Raw genomic sequence first — 27,464 nt, forward strand, 5'->3', positions numbered from 1 at the left:
ATCGCGTGACCGTAATGGATGGATGACAAAGAGGAAGGACTAGGTGTAATATCCCAATCAACAGAACATAATGGCGGTGTAGGTTATCTCCCAAAACCCCTACATCCCATTTCCCCTACAACCCAGTTCCCCTACAATTAGTTAAAACAACACGCGGCATTTACCTGTCTGGCATTATGAACTCACCTAAAGGAGAGATTAAGGTCTGGAGTAGAGGTAGTAGAAATGAAAGGGGTAGAGCTTTAGGGGATTAGGGGACTTAAAGGAAAGTTTAAAAAAAAAGAATTAATGTAAGTGTAATGAAAGATGCCTGTATGATGAGAAGACAATTTTTAGAAATTACAAAAATAACAATAGGAAGAAACAATTATCACGGTACAACAGGTCCCAGGAGCTGTAGGGGAAATGGGATGTAGGGGTTTTGGGAGGTTACCGCGGTGTATGGTAAGGGTGCAAATAACCAAGAAAGGCGACAGGGGTGTGTAGTCAAAAACTGACAGTTTAAGATGATTTGATCAATAAAGGGTCAGGCCCCAACGATGGGTAAAATATTCGTTTATACGGCGCGGCATGGTCCGAATCAGTCTCCCAGTGTCTAATGGGGGTTATTGTCCACGTAGCGCCAATTTTGCTACCGTAGAGGGTGGTCATTGACGTCGGCGTACTTGATCATATCCCAGGCGTTTTCTATGGTGGGATTGTTAGGCTATGTGTTGCTGCTGGAGATAGTCAGCTACGAATCATGCGTGGTGGGCAAGAGAGTTATCGCCTTCCCAATCTGTACACAAATACTGCATTTTTATAGACTGAGCAAGATTGTAGATCTTACGTGTTGCTGTGAATAATGAATATCGGCAATACTAAGGTTCTAAAAGAGTTTAAGGCAGTGTCAAAATCAAGAATGACCTTCAACCAACGTGCACGGTCCACGTGCAATGTTTCGGGGGTGTGGGGGCATTAGGTTTTGGTTCCGGAACTGCTCAACTCTGGAAGTCATTTTTCAAAGCTGAAATTTCTTCTGACGACCGATCGTAACATGTTTATTTTACAATCCACTACTTTTCTTGAGTGTTTCCTGCGCATAAGGGTGAAAAGGCCGAATGTAACAACCTTCCTTCATATGCACATGTGCATGTTATACATTTGTTATGCTGATTGGTCTGCTGAAGCGATATATCGTCACATTGTTCCATTGTTGAGAACAATATGCTGCGAAGTCATCCATTGGTTAATGACGTCACAAATTTAAGACATTACGTCATCTGTAAAACAGATTGACGTCATGGCATTGTCCTCTAGGGTTTACATGCCATACGTTTTTTCTTCATTTTTTTCTTAACATGATAATGAGTGATATATAAAATAATCTACTTGAAACTTGGAATTTACGCATTATGTTTCCATCATGAAATGCCCGGGCTTTCATCATGAATTAACTCCTCTTTTCGTAGCTCGTTGGTTAGTATGAATTATCCTTTTGATTTTTTAGATCATATGTATTTACATGTCTTAATTAGTAGTATCTTAAGTACCCATCTTCAATTCTCTGTAACATATACCAAAATCAATGCACCTGACTTTAATATTAATACTGTTTTCATATCCGAATGATCGCAAAGACAAGATCACCTGGTGCTCATGAATGTTTGAATATTACAGCTATATATATTGTTGACACCGTTATCCTGCATAACACACTCCTTATAATAAATTACCAGTCACATGCTATACAAGGATGCGTTATCTTTATGTTTAGCAAGCAACCAGGAAGTAGGTTATTGCATTGGACCTTGTACACGGGGAGTAGTGAGTTACAACAGCATGTATTATTAGCTCTCGGTATATATCAACATGGAGGAGGGTAATAGAATCGACTGTTTGAAAAGAACCTACCTCTGACAAGGTAAGTTTACATTCTGTCCTCGACTGATTGGAGTTCTACTTTTAATACTAAAGACATTACGTAGAAAAAGTTACGATCCGGACGAAATTGCTAATTCGGAGCTATATTCGTCGAAACGCCAGACATCATTGTTACAATCAGCGAACAAGGCAAGCGGGACGCTATGACACAGCGCAATAAACAGAGACATAAACTGATAATCGACAACGGATTGTTTGTAATGCACACATAGGTGACGGAGTTGTAATCTAATGCTAGACATACAAGTGTAGTCTTATTATTAACTCTCGATACAACTCCCTCATCTTACATCTATACTGTATATTCATTTAGGTATGCCTTTATTTCTGTAAAAAGGCCCTTGGCCCAGTATACAATATGAAAACAACATCTTTGTACATTTCTCTTGGAGGCTTTCAACAGCTTTGTTATTTTTTTCAAAAACATTACTGCGTTTTTTAAACGCTAGACAGGTATATTTAGCCACGGCTTGAATAATATGAACATTACGAGATGTTAAAAGCTGGTCAAACTTTCTTTCTGTAGGATGTACAATGTAATAGTTGGGAAGATGGTGCTTAAAATCTTAATTGAATGGACAAATGCAACAAAAATGATATTCATTTTCTACAGTGGGAACAATGCATAATGCAACTTTCTACCTCTAGAAACCATTAAATCAAGAGATGAGCTACGAAGCCGAGATAAAGATAATTCTAAATGGTTTAACATTTACAACAGATATATAATCTTCAAACATATTTTCTGTCTTAATATTCTTGAAAAGATATAAACTGGAATATATATATAATTTCTCAAAATACAACTTATTTATCAACAACACCTTTGCTGAAACTCTTTCAAAAACTGTTGACTACAAATGTTATCTTGTTGGACCCAAACATTTCCAAAACCAAATCTAAATAGCATTTTCGTAACACTCAAAGCCCAACAGTCAATTCCCTTTTCGGTTAACCCATATTGGTAAAAATACATATGTTTAATAATAGGATTATTTTGCTGGAAAAGTTATCTTATCCAATATCTAATAGGATAAACTTGCTGATTTACCTTTTAAGAATATCGACCCAGTTCCCCCCTGGCCATAATATTTGGAATGGGTTGTCTCAAATTTAACATTAATTTACAAAATCTATCATGTACATTCTGAATATTGGTTGATGGGTGGAACCCCAATATTTCTGACCCATATGTTAAAACTGGCACAATTTTTACATAAAATATATGTAATACCGTTAAAGGTATTTCTTGAATTTATATACATGTAAGCAAGACTGTCACGTTACCTATTACTCGCATGAAAAGCACGCAGCACTCGACGAGTCAAACCAATTATCTCACTTCGGAAGATAACGACTACATTTTGGAGGCTTGCCAAAAAAAACCCGACTCATGCTTCGATAACACAGATAGAAGTACCATATGCTTTGTGTACATTACACAGTCCTTAAACAAATCTTTGGTATGTACCTGTACATATACCTGCGTTAGGCAAACAGGACGTAGGTTAATGCAGTGGACATTCAATACAGAGACCCACCTTGAGTATTGAGTTCAGAATGATACCAGTAGTCACATGCGTGATACCTCCCTGTGTCTTTCAACATGAAGGCGGATAACAGTATCGACTGTTTGAAATGAATTTCTACATGTGACAAGGAAAGTGAGTAAGATCTTTACGTTATATCCTTTGATGGATTGGAGCCATACGTTTAACATTCCTTTGCAAATTACTTTATCTGATACTGGATGACATCACGTAGAAAAGATAAATGATATGATCCGGACAAAATTGCCAATTCACTGTCATAAAATACAAGTCATTATCTTTAGCTGAACGTCGATTTGAACTGTATTTCAGTTATATCAAGACACTTTCATGTGGAGACTTAGTGCATACACAGGCTGAATCTGGGAAGCCAACCCATGGTAGTTGGTCTCTGGCACACCCAAACAATGCAACTTTGCACAGTAAACTGTAGCGCCTTATTAAACCCCGTAAACATGCACAACATTTACTCACATAAGTAATTTTAAACTTTTGTATGTATACATAAATGTGTATGTGTAAATTTACTATGCGTCCACATGAAAAATAACTATGGTGTGTAAACAGAGTATGTAAATGGTATAAGGCACACATTCATCAGTCTGTTCACGACTTTACACATGCAAATGTTGTTTTCCAATCAAAGTCGAATGAGATGAGAGATATCTTACAGAAATCTTCGCACGAAATAACATGTGTTTGATTTAATCTGTACACAAATGTCAGCACATAAAAGTTGGTATTGCTGTTTACTGAATAGCATCTACGTAAGAATACAGAACCGTTGCTAAATTGTTTGGTGTTGGCAAATCAACAGATATATTTAGACCATCCTTGGGCGATGGCATACACGTTCACGTATCAACATAATACAAATAGTGCAAAATTGCACTTGAGTCGCAACTTCACAAGACATTATCACTGTCTTGGAACGACACCAACGATAATAATATCACACACGTAGATGAAAGTATCTTCTTCGTAGATGAAGGTATCATATCCGTAGATATAAGTATCATCTACATGTATGAAAGTATCATGTACGTAGATATAAGTATCACCTACGTATATGACAGTATCATGTACGTAGATATAAGTATCATCTACGTATATGACAGTATCATGTACGTAGATATAAGTATCATCTACGTATATGACAGTATCATGTACTGAGATATAAGTATCACCTACGTATATGACAGTATCATGTACGTAGATATAAGTATCACCTACGTATATAAAAGTATCATGTCCGTAGATATAAGTATCACCTACGGATATGACAGTATCATGTACGTAGATATAAGTATCACCTACGTAGATGAAATTATCATCTACGAAGATGAAAGTATCATGTCCGTAGATGTAAGTATCATGTCCGAAGATATAAGTATCACCTACGTATATGACAATATCATGTACGTACATATAAGTATCATCTACGAGGATGAAAGTATCATGCCGTAGATGTAAGTGTCACCTACGTATATGACAGTTTCATGTACGTAGATATAAGTACCATCTACGTAGATGAAAGTATCATCAACGTAGTTGGAAGAATCTTCTACGTAGATGAAAGTATCATCTTCGTAGATGAAAGTATCATGTCCGTAGATGTAAGTATCATGTCCGCAGATATATGTATCACCTACGTATATGACAGTACCATGTACGTAGATATAAGTTTCATCTACGTAGATGAAAGTATCATGTCCGTAGATGTAAGGGTTACCTACGTATATGGCAGTATCATGTACGTTGATATAAGTACCATCTACGTAGATGAAAGTATCATCAACGTAGTTGAAAGAATCTTCTACGTAGATGAAAGTATCTTCTACGTAGATGAAAGTATCATCTACGTAGATATAAGTACCATCTACGTAGATGAAAGTATCATCAACGTAGTTGAAAGAATCTTCTACGTAGATGAAAGTATCTTCTACGTAGATGAAAGTATCATCTACGTAGATGAAAGTATCATCTACGTAGATGAAAGTATCATCTACGTAGATGACAGTATCATGTACGTAGATATAAGTACCATCTACGTAGATGAAAGTATCATCAACGTAGTTGAAAGAATCTTCTACGTAGATGAAAGTATCATCTACGTAGATAAAAGTATCTTCTACGTAGATGAAAGTATCATCTACGTAGATTAAAGTATCATCTACGTAGATGACAGTATCATGTACGTAGATATAAGTTTCACCTACGTAGATGGAAGTATGATCTACGTATATGACAGTATCATGTACGTAGATGACAGTATCATGTACGTAGATATGTTTCACCTACGTAGATGGAAGTATGATCTACGTATATGACAGTATCATGTACGTAGACATAAGTATCACCTACGTAGATGAAAGTATGATCTACGTAGATGACAGTATCATGTCCGTAGATGTAAGTTTCATCTATGTAGATAAAGTATAAAGGGCTGTGTACAGACTGTGGCACTTATAACATTCCCTATATAAATGCTCTGAACACAATCGCGAAAGTTTCTTTGGCTGCCACTTGGGTCATTTTTACCAAACGAACTTGGCCCATTTATCTCCGAAGGACAGACAAGACAAAACCTATGAAAGCAAACATTACTGTATCTTAGAGTTCGAGCTACACACGTGTTCACCATTTCAACAAGATAATCGTACGAAATCAACAATCCGCATAAAACAAAACGGATGAATAGCTGTTACACAGAGAGAAGGGAAGAGTCACACTTAGCCATTTAAGTTAATAATACATGATTGGAACATAACGATGTAAACACAAAGCCAAGCCTTGTACGAAATCACTAAAAATACCACTTAAGTATTGAAGTTGTATTTGTTGACGTTCATCAGCTGATGAAGACAGTGCTTCGCGCATCATGGAATTTGCTCAAGTGAAGCACTGTCTTCATCAACAGATGAACGTCAACAAATACCACTTCAATCCTTATATTGACAGATTCATAAATCATAACAAAACAATCCATTAGACATCAAACTTTCATTATTGAAAGCGAACTATATCAACGCGGAGAGTCGTGACGTCTTGACGTCACCCGTCCCAAACATTTCCATTTGGAGTGACATCCCATGGTTTTACAAACGGCAGAAAATGGCGGCTACCACAATGCCATTCGCTTGAAATACAAGTTGCACCTAGTAATGTTAGCATTGGAAAGAAATACAGACCCGGCTCATGCTGAAAATGGATACATAATAACGTTCTGTGAACTTCTGGTGTGTGTTTGAGTCATACTTTGGCTGCCGATGACGGGGATTACCGCTTGAGGCGGCGTGGTTGGATTTACTGAGACACGATAGTGTGGAGCTCGGTGATTTCTTTTGGTAAGTCGAGCATTCTCTGTTATAGCTTCGAATGGACGCTTCATTTCGGGGACCCGACATATACATGATAGCCTAAATCGATGTCGCTCTCAGTTTTCCCTAATTATTTTTAATGTTATTTTTTGACATTGAGGAATTCCCCGAAAGTAGTTATGTATGTCTCCGCGCGATTGACAACGTAATCACGTGACATACTGACGTTCATCGGGAAATGAACGACAGTCAGCTTGGTAGTGTTCACCTAGGCGAAGTCACCCGCTACTGTCAATACAGTAAAGTACGGTTATAACGAACTCAAGGGGACTACTAATTTTAGTTCGTTATAACCGTAGTTCGTTATAAGTATATATACAGCATTACTACAGCAAATAGTCGGGACCAAATAAGTAAGTTCGTTATATCCGTCAGTTCGTTATAAGCGTGTTCGTTATAACCGTAGTTTACTGTATATATATATATTAAACGTGATAAAAACAACATCAGGCATATAAACCACATACGACATATCATATTGAAGATTTACGTTTATATATCGAGTGACGAGTGTCGGCTTGGGTTTTGAAATTAGATAATTTATCATCAGATAGGAAAGTTCAATCGACATCAAGATCCTGTATTGATATTACATAGTAGATAAAGGCTGCTGCAAAGACTAGGCCACTGCGCCGATGACTTCAGATGACCACCCCAAATAGGTTTCTGAAGCCGATTACGAAGCGTGTGATTTCAGCACATTCAATTGGACATTTGAATACTTTCTACGACATCATATCGTGACCACCAAATAAAATGAGGTGGACTTCCCATTCCAAAACATGACCATGAGTTCATCCTTCATCCTTTGAACTATATGTATAATTGTTCGCCTGTTGTTTCATATTCCGTTTCCTTTTTCAGGATTAATATTTTTCATCTACAAACATGGCACTCCAACACTTGAACCAAAATGGCCGAGAAAAAAGGTAATAGTCTCATAAATATATACGCATGCAAAGGTGACCACCTGTATGGGCTAATAGATAGAACGCCTGCCCGGAGAGCAGAAAGTCGTTGGTTCGATCCCCGTCCGCCACATACCAAAAGAGGTTTAAAGATGGTACTTGTTGTTTTGTTATATAAGTGCAATAATCCTGAAAGTGACGTTAAACCCAATTTCACCTCACCACCACCACATGCAAAGGCAAGTCAAATGTTTACCTGTAAAAAACACACACGGCAAAATATGTCATCCACATGTCCATAAAAACTATCTGGAAGATTTACTGAGGCCGTGGTTGTTGTAATCCTGCTAAGACATCTTTAACAAATTAAAGAGATAGATCTATGGTCACCTAGGTTTTAACCTAGGTAAAAATACCCCATGGTTCAAGGAATGAGGAGGCGTTTCCTTATATACCGTGGAATAGTGGTAGACAAAGTTGGAAAATCAAATGTTTTCACACAACTGAAGTTGGTTAAATGAAAAATGTTAACGAACTTTCTTACAAACACTCTCTTTGTAAGTGTCAATATCTGGTGTAAGGACCATGTGTTCTGAAAACACCCGTTTACAACAGGCCTACCCATAGGGGTCACTAAATGCTGAATTCGTAACATGGGGATGTTGTTTCGGTCCTCAAGAAGGTCGCATTCAAGTTCCTGTAAAGTATGTAGAAGTGGGTCACACGACGTTCCCACAAGTGCCCAATTGTTTGGGCATCTGGATATCTTGCCGGCAAAGGTAAAGTGGTGAACGCATTCCAACGCAAATGGTTCAACATTGCGCGTCGTTCATCTATGAATACAGTTCATGAACGAAGAGGGGCGATTGTGAAAATGTGGGATCACACTGTTCCCAAGGATTTCGTTGAGGTAACGTTCCCATTTAGGTTTCCTCGAAAATATATCGATTCCAGTTTGCAGACATAAGACAACATATATAACCCCAAACCATGAGAACCATCACCATTTGCGGGGCAAATGTTATGTTCATCATAGAATGTGTATTGACGTCTTCATACACGTTATATCAGTCATGTGTAGAAGGTAGCGACTTTCGTCAGACAAATGGATCCGTTAATTCTCCTGGCGATGTCTTGGCGATATTCTCTGCAAAGTCTTATCACGTACACGTTGTGAGACGTATCCCTGCATTCAAGTGGCGCCTGAGAATGGTGCTGTTCCATGTCGAAGTGATATGAATTATGACCCTGTTACTCGTTGTGTTGTCTTCCTTGGCGTTCCTGACCTTGGGCTGTCCTTGACCTCCACTATTTGGCCATTTTTCTGGAACAGACGATTTATACTGCTAAAGCTGACGTTGAGATCCCTGGCGATGGCACGACATGACATTCCAATCATGTGCCAACCCAAGGCTGCCATCTTAATTTTCTGTAAGATGACGTTTCACTATGACAGTACCTTTTGTTTTAAGACTGTTAATGACTTGAGATGAAATTTCCGTTTGACCCTTTTACACAACGGTATAAATCGACCACGTGTAGATTCGCGTGCACCACGATACAGCTTACAATGTGTCATTTACACGTGCAAACGTGTATGAAGGTGCAAAACAATGCTCGGACGGTTGCTGAGGACATTTTCTAAGTATCAGTGTTTTAATCCGGTGGTGCTTAACATTGTCCTCCACATGTCTGCCATAAAACCTTTTGAAAGCTTTACTGAGGACTTGTAACCTTTATCAAACATCTTCTGAGAAAGAGTCGTTTGTCGCTCTTTGAAATCTTTGAAAGAGCTTGCTGGATTGTACCTCAAAAGTTGTGAAACGTTGACACCAAGGGCTGGAGCCCTGTCATACAGACTTGTGGAGAATGTTTTGGCACTCTGAATATTTACGCAGAGATTTGAATATGAAACAGATGAGGCCGTCTCTCTGATCTCCTTAATTTCTAGTTCAGTTGGGTAAGTCAGTGGAAGGGAATTGGATATTTGATGGTTATTGAATGATATCAGATCGTCGATATACCTGAAGCTTAAGTTGGTCTTATTTTGATTTTACCAATCCGAGCAGAAATTCTGATTTATATGCGTAAAGAAACAGAACTACAAGTGGCGCCCATGGGATGCCAACTTCTTGCCAAAATGTCTTACCCTCTAAATTGACATAGATGTTATGAGGAAATCCAGCATTTCACATAGTGTTTGCTCAGTAAACTTCAGATGGCATTTGTTTTCATTTTTGACAAATTGACCTGAACCTCTGAAGATAGATACGAGCGCCATTCAATATATAACCAGCCTAAGCTATTTATCAGATCTTAACGGTTGCATGCCTGTCACGTGCTGTGCACAAATGTATGTCACGTGCATAGACATATTTCACTGAGGAAATTGTATTTGAAGTCACACACGTGATCTATAAAGAAATTTTCGTCAAAGGTTGAATACAGGGCTGTTATAAGGTACCTCTACTTAAAAGGGAAACCGGGAAATGAGATAAATGATGAATTGTCAGATGTTTATGGTGACAGTGCACCTTCGTATGCAGAGGTCAAATTCTGGGTTGCAGAATTTAAGAGGGGTCGGGTGAACCTGGAAGATGAGCCACGCCCTGGCAGGCCTGTAGAGGTGACCAATGACCAAACCAGTGAAGCTGTGAGACAACTGGTTGTCAATGACAGGCGAACGAATGTGTCAGAAATGGCCAAGGCCTTGGACATTTCAGAGGGAAGTGTCCATACCATTTTGCATGATCGTCTGGGTATGAGGAAGCTGTCTGCCCGATGGTTCCCGAAATGTCTGAGTGATGATCAGAAGGCTGTGCGTGCGTCAATGTGTCAGGCACTTTTGACGCAATGCAGTCGGGATGCAGACAACTTTATGGAGAGAATTGTTACTGGTGATGAAACCTGGGTACACCACTATGACCAAGAAACCAAAGAACAGAGTAAGCAGTGGACTGGCTTTGCTTCACCCAGTCCCAAAAAGTTTAAGACTCAAACATCGCCTGGCAAAGTCATGGCAACCATCTTTTTGGATACCAAAGGGGTCTTGCTCATTGACTACTTGCCACGTGGCCAGACTATTACTTGAGAGAACTACTCCGATCTCCTGGACCGTTTGCGGACTGCTATTCTTGCCAAACGTCGTGGAAAGATCACAAAAGGTGTGCTGCTCAAACATGATAATGCCACAGTGCACACCTGTCGACTTGCGGTTGCCGCAATGAAGCGGAACGGGTTCAAAGTATTGCCTCATACACCTTACTCACCAGACCTGGCACCAAGCGACTACTTTCTCTTCCCAAACTTGAAGAAAGAACTGCGTGGACGTCATTTCCGGTCCGATGATGAACTCACGACAGCAGTGGAGGGGTGGTTACACGAACAACCCCATGGTTTCTATCACAACGGGCTTTTAGCTCTCACACATCGCTGGACAAAGTGCATAGACCTCAATGGTGGTTATGTGGAAAAAGAAGAAGTGAGGAGCAGTAGCAAATAGGTTAGGCTGGTTATATATTGAATGGCCCTAGTATGTAACTATATCTATGGTCACCGCGTTTTGTACAAAAAGCCCAACTGATCAAGGACTGAAGTTTTTACTCAATTTGTTTTGACAGAATTAAACCTGGTTCTTTTCTATATTGTAAAAAGTCCTTTGAGCAAATCCAAATCCAAGTTTTTGAGTTTCCACATGGTATTAATTCCACTTGTCTCAAAAGATTTCTGTGACTATAAAGAAAGCACTTCCTTGATTGCATAAAGGATTAGGGGTAATCTGTGAGAAGGAGATTTGGTGGTACATTTATGGGACCCAGCAATATGTCTCTCTTTATACGGATTACTATGGAGCTTTGAAATCCAGTACAAAAGAGGAATGGACATGTCAAGCCTAAAGTTGATAGTACTGATGCATGGTTTTGGCAGATGTCTTAATCGGTTATCATACTGACCTAATATGTGGCATTATTTGATATGTCTGACTCACTTATATCAAGTTCTTGGATCAAACAATTAATGAAGTGATGCTTCCACATAATGATTATACTATTTGAGGCCTTGTCAGTGGGAACAACTACAAACTTTTCATGTAAGGCAGCCAGACTGTGGATGACAGCTGGCTGGGATAAAATGGTTTTATTCCAATTGTGGTTCCTCTTTTCAGTTTTTGCATACTACCAATGACGACATCACGCAATGACTTAACCCACCCTGAAACACATTCAACAGGTTTTCTTTTTTGGCTTCTAAAAATGGAAAAGATTGTGGCACATTTTGGAAATCTGATATTTGTCTGACAACATTACAGAAATACCATATGTATTTTGTAGTAATTACATTACACATAATGTCCATTATTTTGTCGTTACAGATAGAAAGTCATCTGAGGAAAAAATAACTGAAAACGTGAGTTCTACTGTGAATGTAAGTGTTAATGTTGTTTTGTCAACCATTTATGAGTGAACATGTCAGTGTGTATGTGGGTTTTGGTTTAATGCCGTTATTCCATTTATTGCATGTTAATTTGTAGAAGTGTCATAGTCCACTCAGTGCCGACCCAAGTTCGAGCAAGTGAGTTAGGCTTAACGCCGTTTTAACAGTATCTCAGTCATATCGATCACTTGAACATAATCAAGGAGAATTTCGGATTCGAACCCAAGATCATAGGTTTTGAGGCACGTCAAAAGAAACGCAACCCCACACAGTTAATTGCTGAGCCTTAGACGACTGGGCAATCCAGGTTAGATAGGACATTTGTTGTCATCAATAGGGCTATATCTGACAATGTTTGTCATTAGTTGGTCACTAAGACAAATAATACATTTTTATCAACGCAAAATATAATTATCTTGCAGGCGACTATAATGGGCATGACAATTTTATATAAGTTTAGCATAAATCCTCCTTCAACGGAAATAGCCAGAACTGAACATGTTTATCCTATCTTTCAGACACAGTGCAAACGTTGCAAGAGAGCTCTGAAAATATTTCGGTCATCTTCATTAACTGAACCGAATGCCCTTCTGACTCATATAGATATATGTGATGACATAACAGGAAAGAAAAAATCAAACACCAAGAAACAGGAGAAAATAAAGGAAATTGAAATAATATTGTCAGCACTTCGGAACACCCAAGGTGGAATATTGCTGGTGCATCTCAGTGGATTAGCAGATGAAGACAGATTTCTTGGCACCTTTGACGAATTCATTGAAGATAGTTTGAAAAAGCTAATCTGTGATGGAAAACTATTTACTGACACCTACACAAGAAGCTGGTTCCATAAAATAGAAGGTGCTGAGAACTTTAAAGACTTCCTTGTGATAACTGTCGTCAAAACAACGGGTGTTGCGACTGTTGACTTCAAAACTAGAATCGGTTCGGATTTGCAAATTGAGAAACCGTCCAGCTTCAATATATTTGAACTGTTAATAAAGAGGTCGAAAGCAGTGAAACCAGTTTTGAAAGGAATAGCAGAAATACCATTTGAGAGCAGAAGCATTCAACTGAAAACATGTGATCCACAACTGGATAAAAAAGCTCCCCCAAATCTTCTTACAGATGCAGAGGTGCTCGCTAGATACATTTGGGCAAAATTGAGATTTAGAGAGTATTTAAGTTCTATTTCAAAAATTGCAACGGGCGGTTCTTACTATGTAGGGATAACTGAAGAAAAATGCCAATATTCTCTACAAACATCTGAAACACGTTCTGAATACAACAGCCGTGTTCCACATATATGCGGATTTACTCTTCAAGTGGATCGTTCCCTTGTCAAAAAGAGTTTGCACTCAATCATTCGGGAAGAGGTTGTGCTTATTGAAGACAAAGGCATCATAAACTGTCACCCTTCAGTACCAGATCTGATTGAGGTTGAGTTCTATGACATCAAGGACAACAAAGTCGTGCTGGAAATAGCCATTGGACATGTGAATGGTATTTTATTCTATGATAAACTTGGTCCAGAAACATATGAAATGACAGAAAATGGATCACCACGCAGGATGTCGCTTGTTGACTGGCTATGTAAGATGACTCAACACACAAAACAATCCATGTAGAAGTATGTCTGCTGCATCGTGAAAGGAGTGAAGCTGACATTGTACTTGGAAGCTTTAAGTTACAGACGAATACTTGAATACAGACGAAGAAAACGTTTTACATATTTTCTACAAAAATGACCGCTTTGGAGGAGAATGATTTTGAAGGGTCTTCCGACGCATCAGACATTGATGTTGATGGAATATGTGCTGGAATAAAATGTATTTATTCAATAGAGAGTTCTGACTCGGATGAATCGCTGTGTGACAGAAACACAACAATGAATTGTCAAGAGGCATTTGGTCATCAAAGTATGTTTGTTTATGTTGCATTGCATTTATTTACCTTATTCCTGTTTTGGCGTGGTTAAACCTCTGATTTCAGCTTGTTTGGGGATGACCAGTGTTGATGTTGAATATATAATACATAGTGATATTAACAACATTCATCAGACTGATCGGTTCATTCAATGTGACTAATTTTCAAAATAAGATAATGCATTGATATTGAGTTAACTGTTTGTAACCTCGATATATGGTATGTATGGCCATGAAGTATATAATTTCGGAAAATCATATTTGTGCTCGTTTTATTATATACTTTATTGTAAAAGACAGAGTTTTCTTAAGTTGAGAAAAGTGGTATTTCCATTGCAGTGAACATAACACTTGCTATTTCACTGCAGTGAACATAACACTTGATATTTCACTGCAGTGAACATAACACTTCACATTTCGCTGCAGTGAACATAACACTTGATATTTCACTGCAGTGAACATAACACTTTGACAAAACTATTGTCATACAAGAGTTGCCTCCCCTTAAATTATCTCCCTTTATCCTAAGTGTCAAGCCTGTACACAAACTGTTGACGCCCTTTTTACTTTAGTTCCACATTGACAAGGCAAAATAATGTCAGATGGTCATTTTTGGAGTTCATATAACTTCTTGTCGTCTGTTCTTCTCTCTAAAATGTTTCGTTTTAAACTGTAAATTTTTCATTTAACTCGTCAATCGAGACTGTTCATTTCGCAAAGCCCCATTTTAGTTACTTGACGAGTGTGTATTCTTTCGCTTCCAACAACGGTCTGCTAGTTTTCAAGAATATTTTTTGTTAAAGTTGATTTTGTATTTATTCATATCTAAATGTATGATCAAGAATTTTCGTGACCCTAAATATTTTTTGATACTTTTGTTTATATTGTTTAAGATTTTGCAAACACCAAACTACTTTTGAAATCGCAAATACTAGGGGTGGTGAACCGTCCCTGTCCCTGTGTAGGGAGAAATTACGTTTCAAGGTTTTACGTTTTTAATGAAATGACTTGATTTTCCGGTAGACATCTTCACAAAAAGTATATAATAAATAGGATATTTCATATGTCTCGAGAAATATCACATTTCTCTCCTCTAGTGACCGTGGGAGAAGATATTTTCACTCGTGGCCACGTCACTCGTCATAATATCTCCTTTCCCCCGTCACTCGATGAGAGAAACATGATATTTCACTCGACACATGAAATATCCTTTATATCTTAACGACAACGCAGGATGATATGACGAAATGGGTTGAGACAATACACATTCAATTGAAATTAAAAGATATGCTGCAATTTCGTAAAAAAAATCGTATCTGATCATGGTTTATTAAAATCTATGCAAATGATCATATATAGTTTTCGTCAAAGCTGAATGATACTCATTACTTTAATTGTTATAAACGAGAGTGAACGGCGTCTGACGTGATGGTCAGTCATATTAACCCACCCTGTCGTATTCATGAATCACCGCAGCTGAAGTAATATAAGTACTGAGAGCAAGACCCGTGAAGATTCCGGGGTAGAATAGGGCTTCAGCAACCCATGCTTACCGTACAAGGTGGCTATGCTTGTCGTAAAAGGCGACTAACGGGATCGGGTGGTCAGGCTCGCTGACTTGGTTGATGCATGTCATCGATCCCAAATGCGCGGATTGATGCTCATGCTATCAATCACTGGATTGTCTGGTTAGACTCGATTATTTACAGACCGCCGTCATATAGCTGGAATATTGCTGAGTGCGGCGTTAAACAACAAACCAACCAACCAACTGAGAGCAAGAACCAGACCGATCAGAGATTGATAGTCTCACCAGAAATCGACCCCATGAACAACATTGAGTTGACTTTTACACCGAACTTGTATCAAGGTTTTTTCCTGTCTGTCCGGGATAAAATATGCAAATAACGAGGAAAAGATCATAATCATGCACTTTGAATAGATTTCTCTTTACATTTCAGATGTGGCAACTGGAAGCCATAGTTCATATTGTACACATGCGGATGACCCTTATGATGCTCCAAAAACAACTGTGGATATAAGAGGTACAATTATTTAAGAATCTGGAATGTCAATAATACGTTTGTATGAAAGCAGAGCAAACTTTGTGTTTGTTTGTTTGTTTTTAACGCTGCACTCAGCAATATTCTAGCTTGTGTCCATTAGTATCTTCAACACGAGGTAAGCATGTAGGTAGGTATTATAGTTGTTGTTTGGAGACAAAGACAGTACAAGTAAATCAGGTTTAACAAGGGATTGTAACTGCAATAGTTTACAATATTCATCTTGAAAGGGACTAAAGAAATTAGAAGATGCTTTGTATGGAACACTGACTACTTGTGTTAAATGTCTATGGCTCGAAGCATCAAAATATTAATGAAAAATAATGGATACTTTCACTCTTTTCGAGGAATATTTGTTGTCAATGAATCTTTGTGCCATTTTAAGAATTTTTTGCCAAAATGAAAACTGATTATGGTTCACGGTTCAAAAGGCTGACTGAGTTCAATGTTTCAAAGATTAAGTATGGAAAATATAAATAACTACACATAACTGCAACGCCAACAAAGATGAGGATTTTCGAAATCCTTCAGTTTTGAGGTGAGTTAATGTTAAATATACATAGTCATGCCCTTTTACAAGCTACATGAAAGCATGATATGTGTACCTTCCATTCGCCCTACAGGAATCCTTAGCAATGTCAAAATCAATTTCTAGTTTTACACATACCTTTGCTTTCTTCCAGGAGGCCTGTACGTTTACCCAGCCAACTTTGAACCGCAAAAAAGTTGCCCAGGGATATGGAAGGAAGTTAAAGGAATTTTCTCACCTAAATCTTGTGAGTCGCTGATTTACTTTGGAGTGTCATTAATGGCCACAGTGGGTGCTTCACTGAAGAGTATTCGTCTCGACAATATCATTTGCGATCTCATAGTATTTTCACCAAGCCGAATTCCGTTGGTGTTGACAATCGTGCGAGATGAAATGACCAAACAAGATAAAGTTTACAATAACCTCGTTACAAGAACAGTCACGTCTATTGTCAGAGAACATTCCACTCCAAATTTCGTCGCAAGCCACGGGGTATTAGAGGAGAGACAAAGCAATCTAATGGAGCGCAGACTTGAAGAGTTTGAAGCTGATGCCAAAATGTTTGCAATACCAGATTCACTTTACATGGACACGAAAAAGTACGAAGCAGTCATTGGAAGTTTCTTAAACAGCGTGGGAACCTTCAGATTCACAGAAGAGGTCAGTTATGTACATACATACCTGATGCAACTGTGCAAAAATGATTTTATTTCTTAAATTTGATGGATGGTTCTGTGTAAATAATAACTATTAACTGCATTCTCGTGTTATTAGCTTTTATGATAAAAGACTGATTTCTTTATATATTTCTTCGTCACGATATTGCTGAAATATTGCCGATGTGATGTTAAATCTAAACTCACTCATTCACTATTATATATTGAATAAGTTTGCAACTGGAACGTTTTATTGAATAAGCAACATGTTTTTATTTCAGGTACATCATGATCAAGGAAAAGGTGAGAGAGATAGTTCATCAATAATTGTTGTATTCTAAACTGGGAAACTGATTGCCTGAAACGATTTTGCGGGTATGACATGAAACGTTTCCTTAATATATCACTATGAACAGTAACAACAATAATATGGAGGATTGCATTCTCTCCATTTTGAATTTCCTAAAGCGTTTGATGTTAATTATAGAAACTTAATGATAAAACATTCTACTTTGACTCGTGAGGAAACTTTTATTCTGGTTGTTTAATGATAAATAGTACATAAATAAATAAAAAGCGAATGGGGTTCCCCATCTTCCCGAGGCAAGAGAGTTAACTGACTTTAAAACTACAGTTTCCACCCTTGCCGAACTAGGCTGGAATTCTTGGGCTCGATCGTAGCGTCACAAGTGGCTATTACGAGTTATGCCCCTTCTATGGCTCTGCCATGGATCAATCAGATTCGAACTCTCGTATCACATGCATTTGCTTCAAACAAAATGGCGGAGCCCAGTCAAGACCATATGATCGATAATCAAGATCTATATTGTGATAAAACGAGTCTTACATCGCGAAGTGCATCAGATCACGTGAGCACCTTGATTAAAAACATTAAAGATTTAGAAAGAAATATCTGTTGACGACGAGTAAGGAGTGCACATGCTTTGCAAATCCTGCAATCGACCGAAATCTGCATGTCAGTTTACGAACCGGATTTCGTTTTTAATTGGACTATGCATGGACTCGCTAGTCCAGCGAAAATGTAAGTCCATAATACCAGCCTAGTTCGGCAAGGGTGGAAACTGGAATTTTACTGGCTTTTACACGTGGCTTGCAGCCAATTGCCTGCTTTCATTGAGTTGCTTTCCATAAGTTGGATAAACACTGTCAAAGACACGAAATTTGACTTTCTATGATTTCATGTATTGACCTTTGAGGAGTATTTGATTGTTAGCGGTCTGTGGCACCTCAGTTCCCTGTGCAGACTTGCCTCCCTTCTTGATTTACCAGAATCAGATGATCGTGGTACCGTGAAGATCCGGATTAGAATAGGTCTTCAGCAACACATGTTTGCCGTTAAAGGCAACTATGCTTGTCGTAAGAGGCGACTTATGGGATTGAGTGGTCAGGCCCACTGACTTGGTTGGTCCATGTCATTGTATTCAACTATTTACGCAGTCATATAGATGGAATATTGCGGCGTTAAACAACAAACAAACAAACAAACAAACAAACACTCGTGGTTCGCAAGTAAACGTCTTCGACTCACATCATTTTACACTTTTCTCACACATTAAGCTGAATATTTAGCTTCCCAAAAGACACTCACGTGATTACCTCTGTATGTCCTGTTGACACGAAATAACATGTCATCAGTAATTAATGTGTCATATATTGATAAATCTTGAAGACCAAAGTCCATCAGAAGCATTTATAATATTTGATAATATTATGCCTGATCGACGACCAATAGGACACGTCACATAGCCAATACCGTATCTCATGAGGGAGTTAAGAACATTCTGAGGAATGAACTGGGCATGACGAAGGTTTCATCACGCTGGGGTCTAAAACCCTCTAACGCCTGATCAGAAACGACCCAGGTTCATCATTTCTCGTGAGAATTTCTCGCGAAGCAGACAAAGCGGATTTGTTCAGCTGTTTGTTACTACGGAACAAACAGTCTTGGGTTCACCACTATCAGCAGGTGACTTAAACAGTCAAAGATGTGGAAACATCCTTCGTCTCCTCAGACGAAAGAGGTAAAGTCTGTTCCATCAGCTGGCAAGGTGGCAATCTGCGTTTGAATGGCATAAACTCATTGAACATCACACGTATTCCCCAGAAGTGGGGGCGGTCGGGTAGCCTAGTGGTAAAAGCGTTCGCTCGTCACGCAGAATACCCTGGTTCGATTCCCGACATGGGTGCAATATGTGAAGCCTATTTCTGGTGTCCCCCGCCGTGATATTGCTGGAATATTGCTAAAAGTGGCGTAAAACGACACTCACTCACTCACCAGAAGTGGCACCATAACATTTCCATCGCTTCCAAAAATTGAGTACAAAAAATGTAATTGTCAGGCAAGGATTATTACGTCATATCTGCCGTGTACATCTTCCCGAAGCAAGCGAGTTAACTGACTTTAAAAGTCCAGTTTCCACACCTGCCGAACTAGGCTGGTATTATGGAAATACATTTTGGCTGGACTCACGAGTCTATGCATAGTCCAAACAAAATCGCGCACCAAAATCGAAATCCGGTTAATAAACAGCTGTGGGATCTGGACACGCCAGCATAGTGGTAGAAGTGTGTGGACTTCGGATGGGATTTCGTTGAAAAATAACTATCAACCCAACTCCATCGACGCAGTTCATTATTGTTAGTATCAGATATGTTTGATCACTCCTCGTTAAGCATTTTTTTCTGCTTTTAGAAGTCCAATTACGACGACATTCAGCTACAAATTCCAACGCAAGGGCTCAATCCAATAGGCGTCAGGGTACTTTCATATCCATGACGGTAGGTGTATTAAATATTCCAATTTGTTTTCAAAATCGATATATACTAGCGGGAAAAAGTAAACGTGATTCATATAAAAGTGTACAAATGTTATGTGATTATATCAAAACATAAAATACTGAACACCAAAAGAAACGCGAAATCTTCAAGTTCCTATTTAATATGGAAAATGGTTGTGAAAACGGTTGGCTGCTATGGTTCCATTGTAATGGGCTTTAATTGTTTCAAAATGACCCTAACCAGAGTTAAGGGCAGTGAATTCTTAATCCACAGCGCTCAAACGCACCGACGTTGAAGTCAGTGTGGGATGGATACGCACGTAATGCACGTGCTGCTTATGCCGCAAAAACTTTCCGTGAAGATGCTGTCTTTAAAAGATATGAAAGTGTCACTGTGAATCATCTTTAACTCATCAACGTCAGTGACAATGCCACGACTGTCACAGATCGATCGAGAGAAAGCTATTGGGCAACTTCAAGCTGGTGAGAGTGTTCAGAGAGTTGCAAACACCTTTAACGTCCACGTTTCCACCATCTACCGTCTGCAGGAAAGATTCCAGACAACCATCAGCACCAGAGACAGGCATCGTACCGGCAGACCACGTGTGACAACACAACGTCAGGACCGTCACGTTCACAGGTCACATCTGCAAGAACGTTTCCTGTCGGCCAGTGAAACTGCTAGGAACGTCGTTCGAAACCACGGGAGGGCTGTAAGTTCCAACGCAGTAAGATGGCGACTTCGTGACAGAGGGCTTCAGTGTAGGCGACCATCACAAGGTCCTGTTCTCACTCAACGTCACCGTCTCCTGAGACTACAGTGGGCCCAAGCACGCTTGAATTGGCGTCATCAGCAGTGGAGAAGAGTTCTGTTCTCTGATGAAAGTCGGTATTGTATTGATCGTGCCGATGGACGTGTTAGAGTATGGCGACGTCGCGGTGAGCGCTACCATGACCAGTGTGTCCTTGAACGGAACTCGTGGGGTGGTCCTAGTGTCATGGTTTTGGGTGGAATATGGTTAAATCAGAGAACTGACCTTGTAATCCTTCAGAACGTTGGATCTGGTAGGGGCAATGGTGTCACTGCTCAGTGTTACATCGATCAGGTGTTGAGGCCCCAGGTTGTATCGTTTTTTGCAAGACATGGCAACTTCCAATTTCAACAGGATAACGCTCGTCCCCACACCGCTAGGATTACTCAAGCTTTCTTGCAACAGCACAATATCAACACCATGCCCTGGCCGGCTCTTAGTCCTGATCTCAACCCTATTGAACGCTTGTGGGATAGAGTGCAGAGACGTTTGAACATGGCGCATCCGTGGCCAAGGATAGCTGCACAGCTCAAGGTGACCATCTTGCAGGTGTGGCGTCACATCCCCATGAACACTATCAACCGTCTTATTCACTCCATGCACAGACGGTGTGTCGCGCTTGTGAATGCAAATGGGGGCCATACCAGGTATTGAGGTGTACCCATACTTCAGTTGACTTCAGCATGGTCACGTGATGTTGTGTTGATGGATACAGAAGATGTCTGATGTCCAGAGAACTGACTCTTATTGCTAATGAATTGTGTTGTATCCATTATTATTATGTTTATACCAGCTGAAACAAAATACATCCTATACCTTCTCGATTCGCGTTTCTTTTGGTGTTCAGTATATTTGGTCATTCGTCTGATCAATGTTTTATCATAACAAGTTCACGTACAATACAGTAAAGAGGAGACAGAGTGAGGGGTGAGGAGAAGAGGGGTGGCATAACAACTCTATTAACCATGTTAATATCGGGTGTGACCACCATTGTATTGAAGACACCAGATGATTGAAAATATCCTGGGGGATGATTTCCCAAATGCCAACCAAAGACACGCCCAACTGAGCCAGCATTTCCGGCTGGTTCTGGTCCTGTTGAAGGCTTCGTTTCCTCTCATTCCAGGTATGTTCTGAACGAACATGCCTCAAAACGTCTGTTACAACAGGTGCAACATGTCGGCTGGCATTATCCTGCTTCAAGAGTAGAACAAGATCTCGAACGATGTCTTCCCAGTAGCGCACGCCATTTAAATTGCAATGATGAGTTGTATTGCCTCAAGAGTTGTGATGCCACCCCACACCATTACACTTCCACCTCCAAACTGACGGCGTTGAGTAATGCAAGCGTCGCTATAAACGTTCTCCTGGATGTTTGTAGACCCTTGCACCGCCCTCAGATTTGCATCAAGCTGGGCATGCCTTGGCGTCGGGACCTGTAGCTCAAGTTGCAAAGTTGGAACCACGACCTGAAAGTTGAGGAGATGTGTTCATGATTATGCATTGGAAGAAACCTTATTTCAGTATAGATTTATTTGTATTGAGCTCTGTATGAAGCAGTTACTTTTTTCCGTTATATATTATCGCATGTGTGCATGCGTACGTGCGTGCATGCGTATATGGAACCATAGTTCTCTGTGCAGAAATGCGTCCTTTTGATCGTGGTACCGTGAAGATTCGGGTTAGAAAAGGCCGTCAGCAACCTATGCTTGCTGTAAAAGGCGACTTTGTTTGTCGTAAGAGGCGACTAATGGGATCGGGTGGTCAGGCTCGCTGACTTGGTTGATGCATGTCATCGTATCCCAATTGCGATACTCATGACATCAATCACTGGATTGTCTGGTCCAGACTCGATTTTTTACAGACCGCCGTCATAGATGGAATATTGCTGAATGCGGCGTTAAACAACAAAACAACAAGCAGAACTGTCTGAAGCTGCATCACTTCGGGCTTTCCTCCCAAGTTAACTATAAGCTGGTACGTCGTGATATAAGTTGAATACTGTTTAAAGTGGTGTTAAACCAAACCGACCCACTTACTCAGATGCAACGTGGTTAAAATACATAACAAGAAACTGACGATTATCAAATAAACATAATGCGAACTAATGATGTGCCATTCCAATGCCAAATTGAATTCTATTCTGTGACAGGAACATCCCGACGGAGGAAAAGCCGGGAAAGCAGAAAGTAGAAGGGAAGTTGAAAGTGGATACCTGACGTCAGACGATCTCAACGAGGGATGTCACGGCGATGCACGCTCATGATAAAGTCGGAAACATACAATGGATTCTGCTCTTTGCATATATTTCTTGTGATTATGGAAAGGTTCTGTTGTTTTTATTTAATACACCCGTGGTATTGTTCATCAGTAATATTGATGTCACACTGGACAACATCATCATTACAATCCATACTTTTCATATACAATGTACAGAATGCATTATGTTTGCATACGAGGTGCACAGGGTATTATCACATTTAAAACTGTTTTTCATAGGACGGGGTATTATAAGGGCCTTTTTAGCACATTTGAAATAAAAAAATGGTGTCCTCATGCAAAGCATCAGACTCCGAGGTAGTTGTGGAAGTCGTTCTGGATACAAATCGGAACCTCACCTGCCTATGTATTGTGTAATAAAAAAATGTTATGTGATGATAACTGCAGCAAAACTGCTGGCAAACGCACCGTAAACATGACTTCGCTGTCTGGTAAAATTAAACTCTTTATTTCCACGGTATTCAGAATTTTGGATAATATGCACAGTCACGGCCATTAAGAAGATAAATATTACTTAATTTTAATCACATGTGCACGCACTTACACCTAAGTTTACACTGAATTGCAGCATTGGTATACGAAACAACACAAAACAACTCATAACGTGATTTATTGCCAGGCTGAGCTGGTTATCGACTAAGTAAGGATAAGACATGTGGATAAAACAACTTATTTATTGCAATTACTTCTTGTAATAAAGAAGTTGTTAATCCATATCTTATCCTTACTTAGTACTCCAACTTCTAAATGCCTCTCAAAGTGGTTATCGACTGTTTTGATTACACTCTGTGGAATGTTGTGTGTGTGCATAATACAATACACATTTCCAAAAATAAATAAAAAATTCTAGAAACAACCAAGTGCATAGTTCAGCAATTATTTATGTGCGATATAGCAAACAACAAGGATCAACTCGACGGTGATCCCAGTTTCGAAATGTTCATGAATTCCACGAAAACTGCTGAGTGTCTATTAGTTTTCTATTCACTTTAACCAAATTTGAAGAAGACTTGTATCTCATTGGTTGCTTACACAAACATACGACGATAGACTCATGTTTTTTTTTTAAAGACAATGATACCAGTTTTGAAATGTTCATGAATTCCACGAAAATTGTTGATTGGCGTGAGTTTCTATTAGTTTTCTATTCACTTTAACCAAATTTCAAGAATACTTGAATCTGATTGGTTGCTTACACAAACACGCGTCTGTAGACACGGTTTTCGGAAGGCGTTTCTCGTTGATGCGATAATCTACTGGTCTATTTCCGAAGTGGGGCGTATCATCAGTTTTCAAAATATGAAGTTTCCGATATTTATCATAAAAATGCAACGATGTTTCAAAGGTGGACTAACTAGTTTGGGATATGTTAGGACATTATATGAGATCGGTTCGCCCCGATTATGTTTCTAGGTTTGTCAGCACCATACCCGTGCTCGTGGGTTTCACCGAAGTGGTAAACGTCTGAGACCTGCATCACTTCGGGCTTTCCTCCCACATTAAGCTGACACGCCGTGATATAACTGGACTACTGTTAAAAGCGGCGTTAAACCCAACTCACTCCAGTTTCATACATCGCTCTTTCAGCCATTGCAGCGCCACGTGTCGAAATTCCTAAATGTTCTGAGGAAATAATACTGCAGGTTTTGTCGAAATGGTTTAATAAAATATATTCAAGTGACCGTTTCACTAATATGTGGTCGAAATCTATCATTGTATCTCTCTATAGAAAGGGGGCACTAATAATCAAGATACCTATACAGGAATCCCCCTGAATAGTATACTTAGTAAAGACTTTACATGTATTTTAAATAAAAGACTTACGCTTTGGGCAAATATGAGCGACAGAATTCCTGAAACTTAAGATGGTTTTCCAAAACATTACTCCACAACTGACCACATTTTTACACTTTGTCATTGATCAGAAATATCTGTTTTATGTAGCATTCGTTGACTTTAAGAAAGCGTTTGATTCTTTTAATCGGCATAAAGTATGGCTCTGTTTACAAAATATTGGCCTGAAGGGTAAAATGCTACAAATCTACAAATGTGAAACTTGTATAGAGGATGAATTTCATATACTGCTTGTTTGTACTGTTTTTATGATTTAAGGGAAGCATATATTCCACAGAATACCTGCGTTTACCAAATTTGTATTGATGTAAATATCTAGGTATCACTAAAAAAAGAAGTTGTTATCCATTAATTATCTCTACTTTGTCATCCGTCAAGTTCAAAGTCATGCATATCAAACAATTCATTTAAATCTTTGTTGATCACTAATGATGGAAAAACCATGTTTAGGTAATCACTATTTGTTCACCGTGCACTTTGTCGGCACAAGAATTTTATAGTATCGTGACGTCACTTCGTAAAATATTTATGTACACCCACTTTGTAACATTATCTGCACAGATGGTTTGTAAGCAGCGCATTTCTGCAGCTGTGTTGTTCTCACTGTTATAATCTATTTGTTCTCTTGTTTTATATATGGGCCGGAGGCCTTGAGTACAATATTAAACATCCTGATCTTGATCACGCGCCAATACACACGGTGTACAGCATATATTAATAGATCCCTCAATTCCTTAGAATAAGGAAATTTGTTACTACATTATATTAAAGATAGACCCGTGAATATCCGGGGTAGAATATGTCTTCAGCAACCCATGCTTGCCGAAAAAAGCGAATATGCTTGTTTTAAGAGGCGACTATAGGGATCGGGTGGTCAGGCGCGCTGACATGGTTAATGCATGTCATCGATCCCAACTGCTCATGATATTAATCACTGGATTGGCTGGTCCAGACTCGATTATTTAGACCGCCGTCACATAGCTGGAATATTGCTGAATGCGGCTTTAAACAACAAACAAACAAAACAAACAAACTATATAAGTAAAGATAACCTACATGATGACGTCATTGACGGTATCACATTACAAACGTAACAGTATTCAACATATGTATGAAATTGAGAAAAAGTTTAAAAGCATATTACCCGAAAGATCGCCCAGTACACAAAGATGTACATGTTGTAAGCGTCTATAATTATAATCGAAGCTGTTTTAGAAGTAATTCTGGATTGGATAAATTGGATTGAGTGGTGACTTTTCGGCGGTATGGTTGATTGTGTGTCAACATGGGGACTTCCTGGTGTCTAAGGTAGGTAAACCATTGAAACGTGTTGATTGGTAATGAAATAGAGTAGTGTAGGGGCCATCTCACAGGCCCAAGTGAGCGAAGTTAATGATACTCCAACTTGAAAACGGTGTACGTCGTTACGTCGGTAAATGCAATAAGCAAGAATTTGTTATAAGTTGTACGTTTTCTAAATTTAAGCTAACGTTAAAGATAGTGAACTAAGTTCACCTGAGTTTTAACAGACAAGTGAACTAAATTCAATTTAATTGATGATATTCATTCAATTGTTGTATATAAGCTTGACGTGCAAGATATGCGAAATCGTTTCTTCCTGATACAGTCAAACTATGGAATTCCTTGACTACTGCATATACTGAAGTCAGAACACTGAAAGACTTTAAAAGAATGATAAAAGGGGATGAAAAGCTTTGCAACAAACAAGATTTAAACCATAGCTCTAGGTTTAACCAAATTGTGCAATGTCGCCTGAGACTTGACTATAGTGACCTCTTTGCTGACAGGTTTAAAATGTTTATATCAGCACATCCAAACTGTTCTTGTGGCTACCACCATGAAGATGCACTTGACTGTTTCTTTACCTGTACCAACTGCACCGGCATAAGAAAACACTTGTATTTTTACTCCAAAGTTTATAATCTAAACTCTACATCTAAAGATTAATTTACAAATACTAAAATTTGTTAATAATTTCATATCAGCCTCTGGCAGATTTCAAAACTGTATCTAAATGCAAACTATCGTTTAATCTCTTATGTTACCGATTTTGCTTACAGCGTCGTTATTCAAAATAATTACATTATTACTTAACCTTGACTGTACATTATAATTGACGACATTTGTATGGTAGCTGGAGCGGTATTGACATGAGTCCTTACCTGTTTACCAATCCAGTTTCACACATTCTGTGAAATAAATTTGTTAAAACAAGCTGGACGTTTAGAGTTCGTCTTGACGCTATCGGGGTTAATGTTCAGGTTAATGAACGTGTGTTATTCGAACAGTCGCGGTCGCATCAAGTATCGTATCAAGGTTAAGAGCGGCCAG

The 27,464-nt window shown here is 39.0% G+C and overlaps 1 protein-coding gene across 6 annotated transcripts; it reads left to right on the forward strand.

Annotated features, from left to right (window-relative positions):
- Nucleotides 1-1,789: 1,789 nt before the first annotated feature.
- LOC124140535 lies at nt 1,790-27,347 on the forward strand. 6 transcript variants are annotated; one of them, XM_048382020.1, is made up of 9 exons: nt 1,803-1,903; nt 7,718-7,782; nt 12,134-12,168; nt 12,714-14,114; nt 16,082-16,165; nt 16,867-17,372; nt 17,650-17,671; nt 20,082-20,167; nt 23,131-27,347. In XM_048382020.1, the coding sequence occupies exons 4-9, from the start codon at nt 13,940-13,942 to the stop codon at nt 23,242-23,244; spliced, it is 987 nt and encodes a 328-aa protein (XP_048237977.1). In that variant the 5' UTR covers nt 1,803-1,903; nt 7,718-7,782; nt 12,134-12,168; nt 12,714-13,939; the 3' UTR covers nt 23,245-27,347. The 6 variants fall into 6 exon arrangements, with proteins under 6 accessions (XP_048237979.1, XP_048237974.1, XP_048237975.1 ...); XM_048382021.1 differs by lacking the exon at nt 23,131-27,347 and adding an exon at nt 22,360-22,671; XM_048382019.1 differs by lacking the exon at nt 23,131-27,347 and adding an exon at nt 20,441-20,575.
- The last annotated feature ends 117 nt before the right edge of the window (nt 27,348-27,464 follow it).

Source organism: Haliotis rufescens, unplaced genomic scaffold, assembly GCF_023055435.1.
Source record: "Haliotis rufescens isolate VD_foot unplaced genomic scaffold, xgHalRufe1.0.p SCAF_4, whole genome shotgun sequence".
Classification (NCBI taxonomy): Eukaryota; Metazoa; Mollusca; class Gastropoda; order Lepetellida; family Haliotidae; genus Haliotis; species Haliotis rufescens.

Bases quoted from the DNA above. Each gene is read 5' to 3' on its own strand.
- LOC124140535 (XM_048382017.1), top strand. The intron at 12,187-12,713 runs GTAAGTGTTAAT...CCTATCTTTCAG, and splicing joins ACGTGAGTTCTACTGTGAAT to ACACAGTGCAAACGTTGCAA.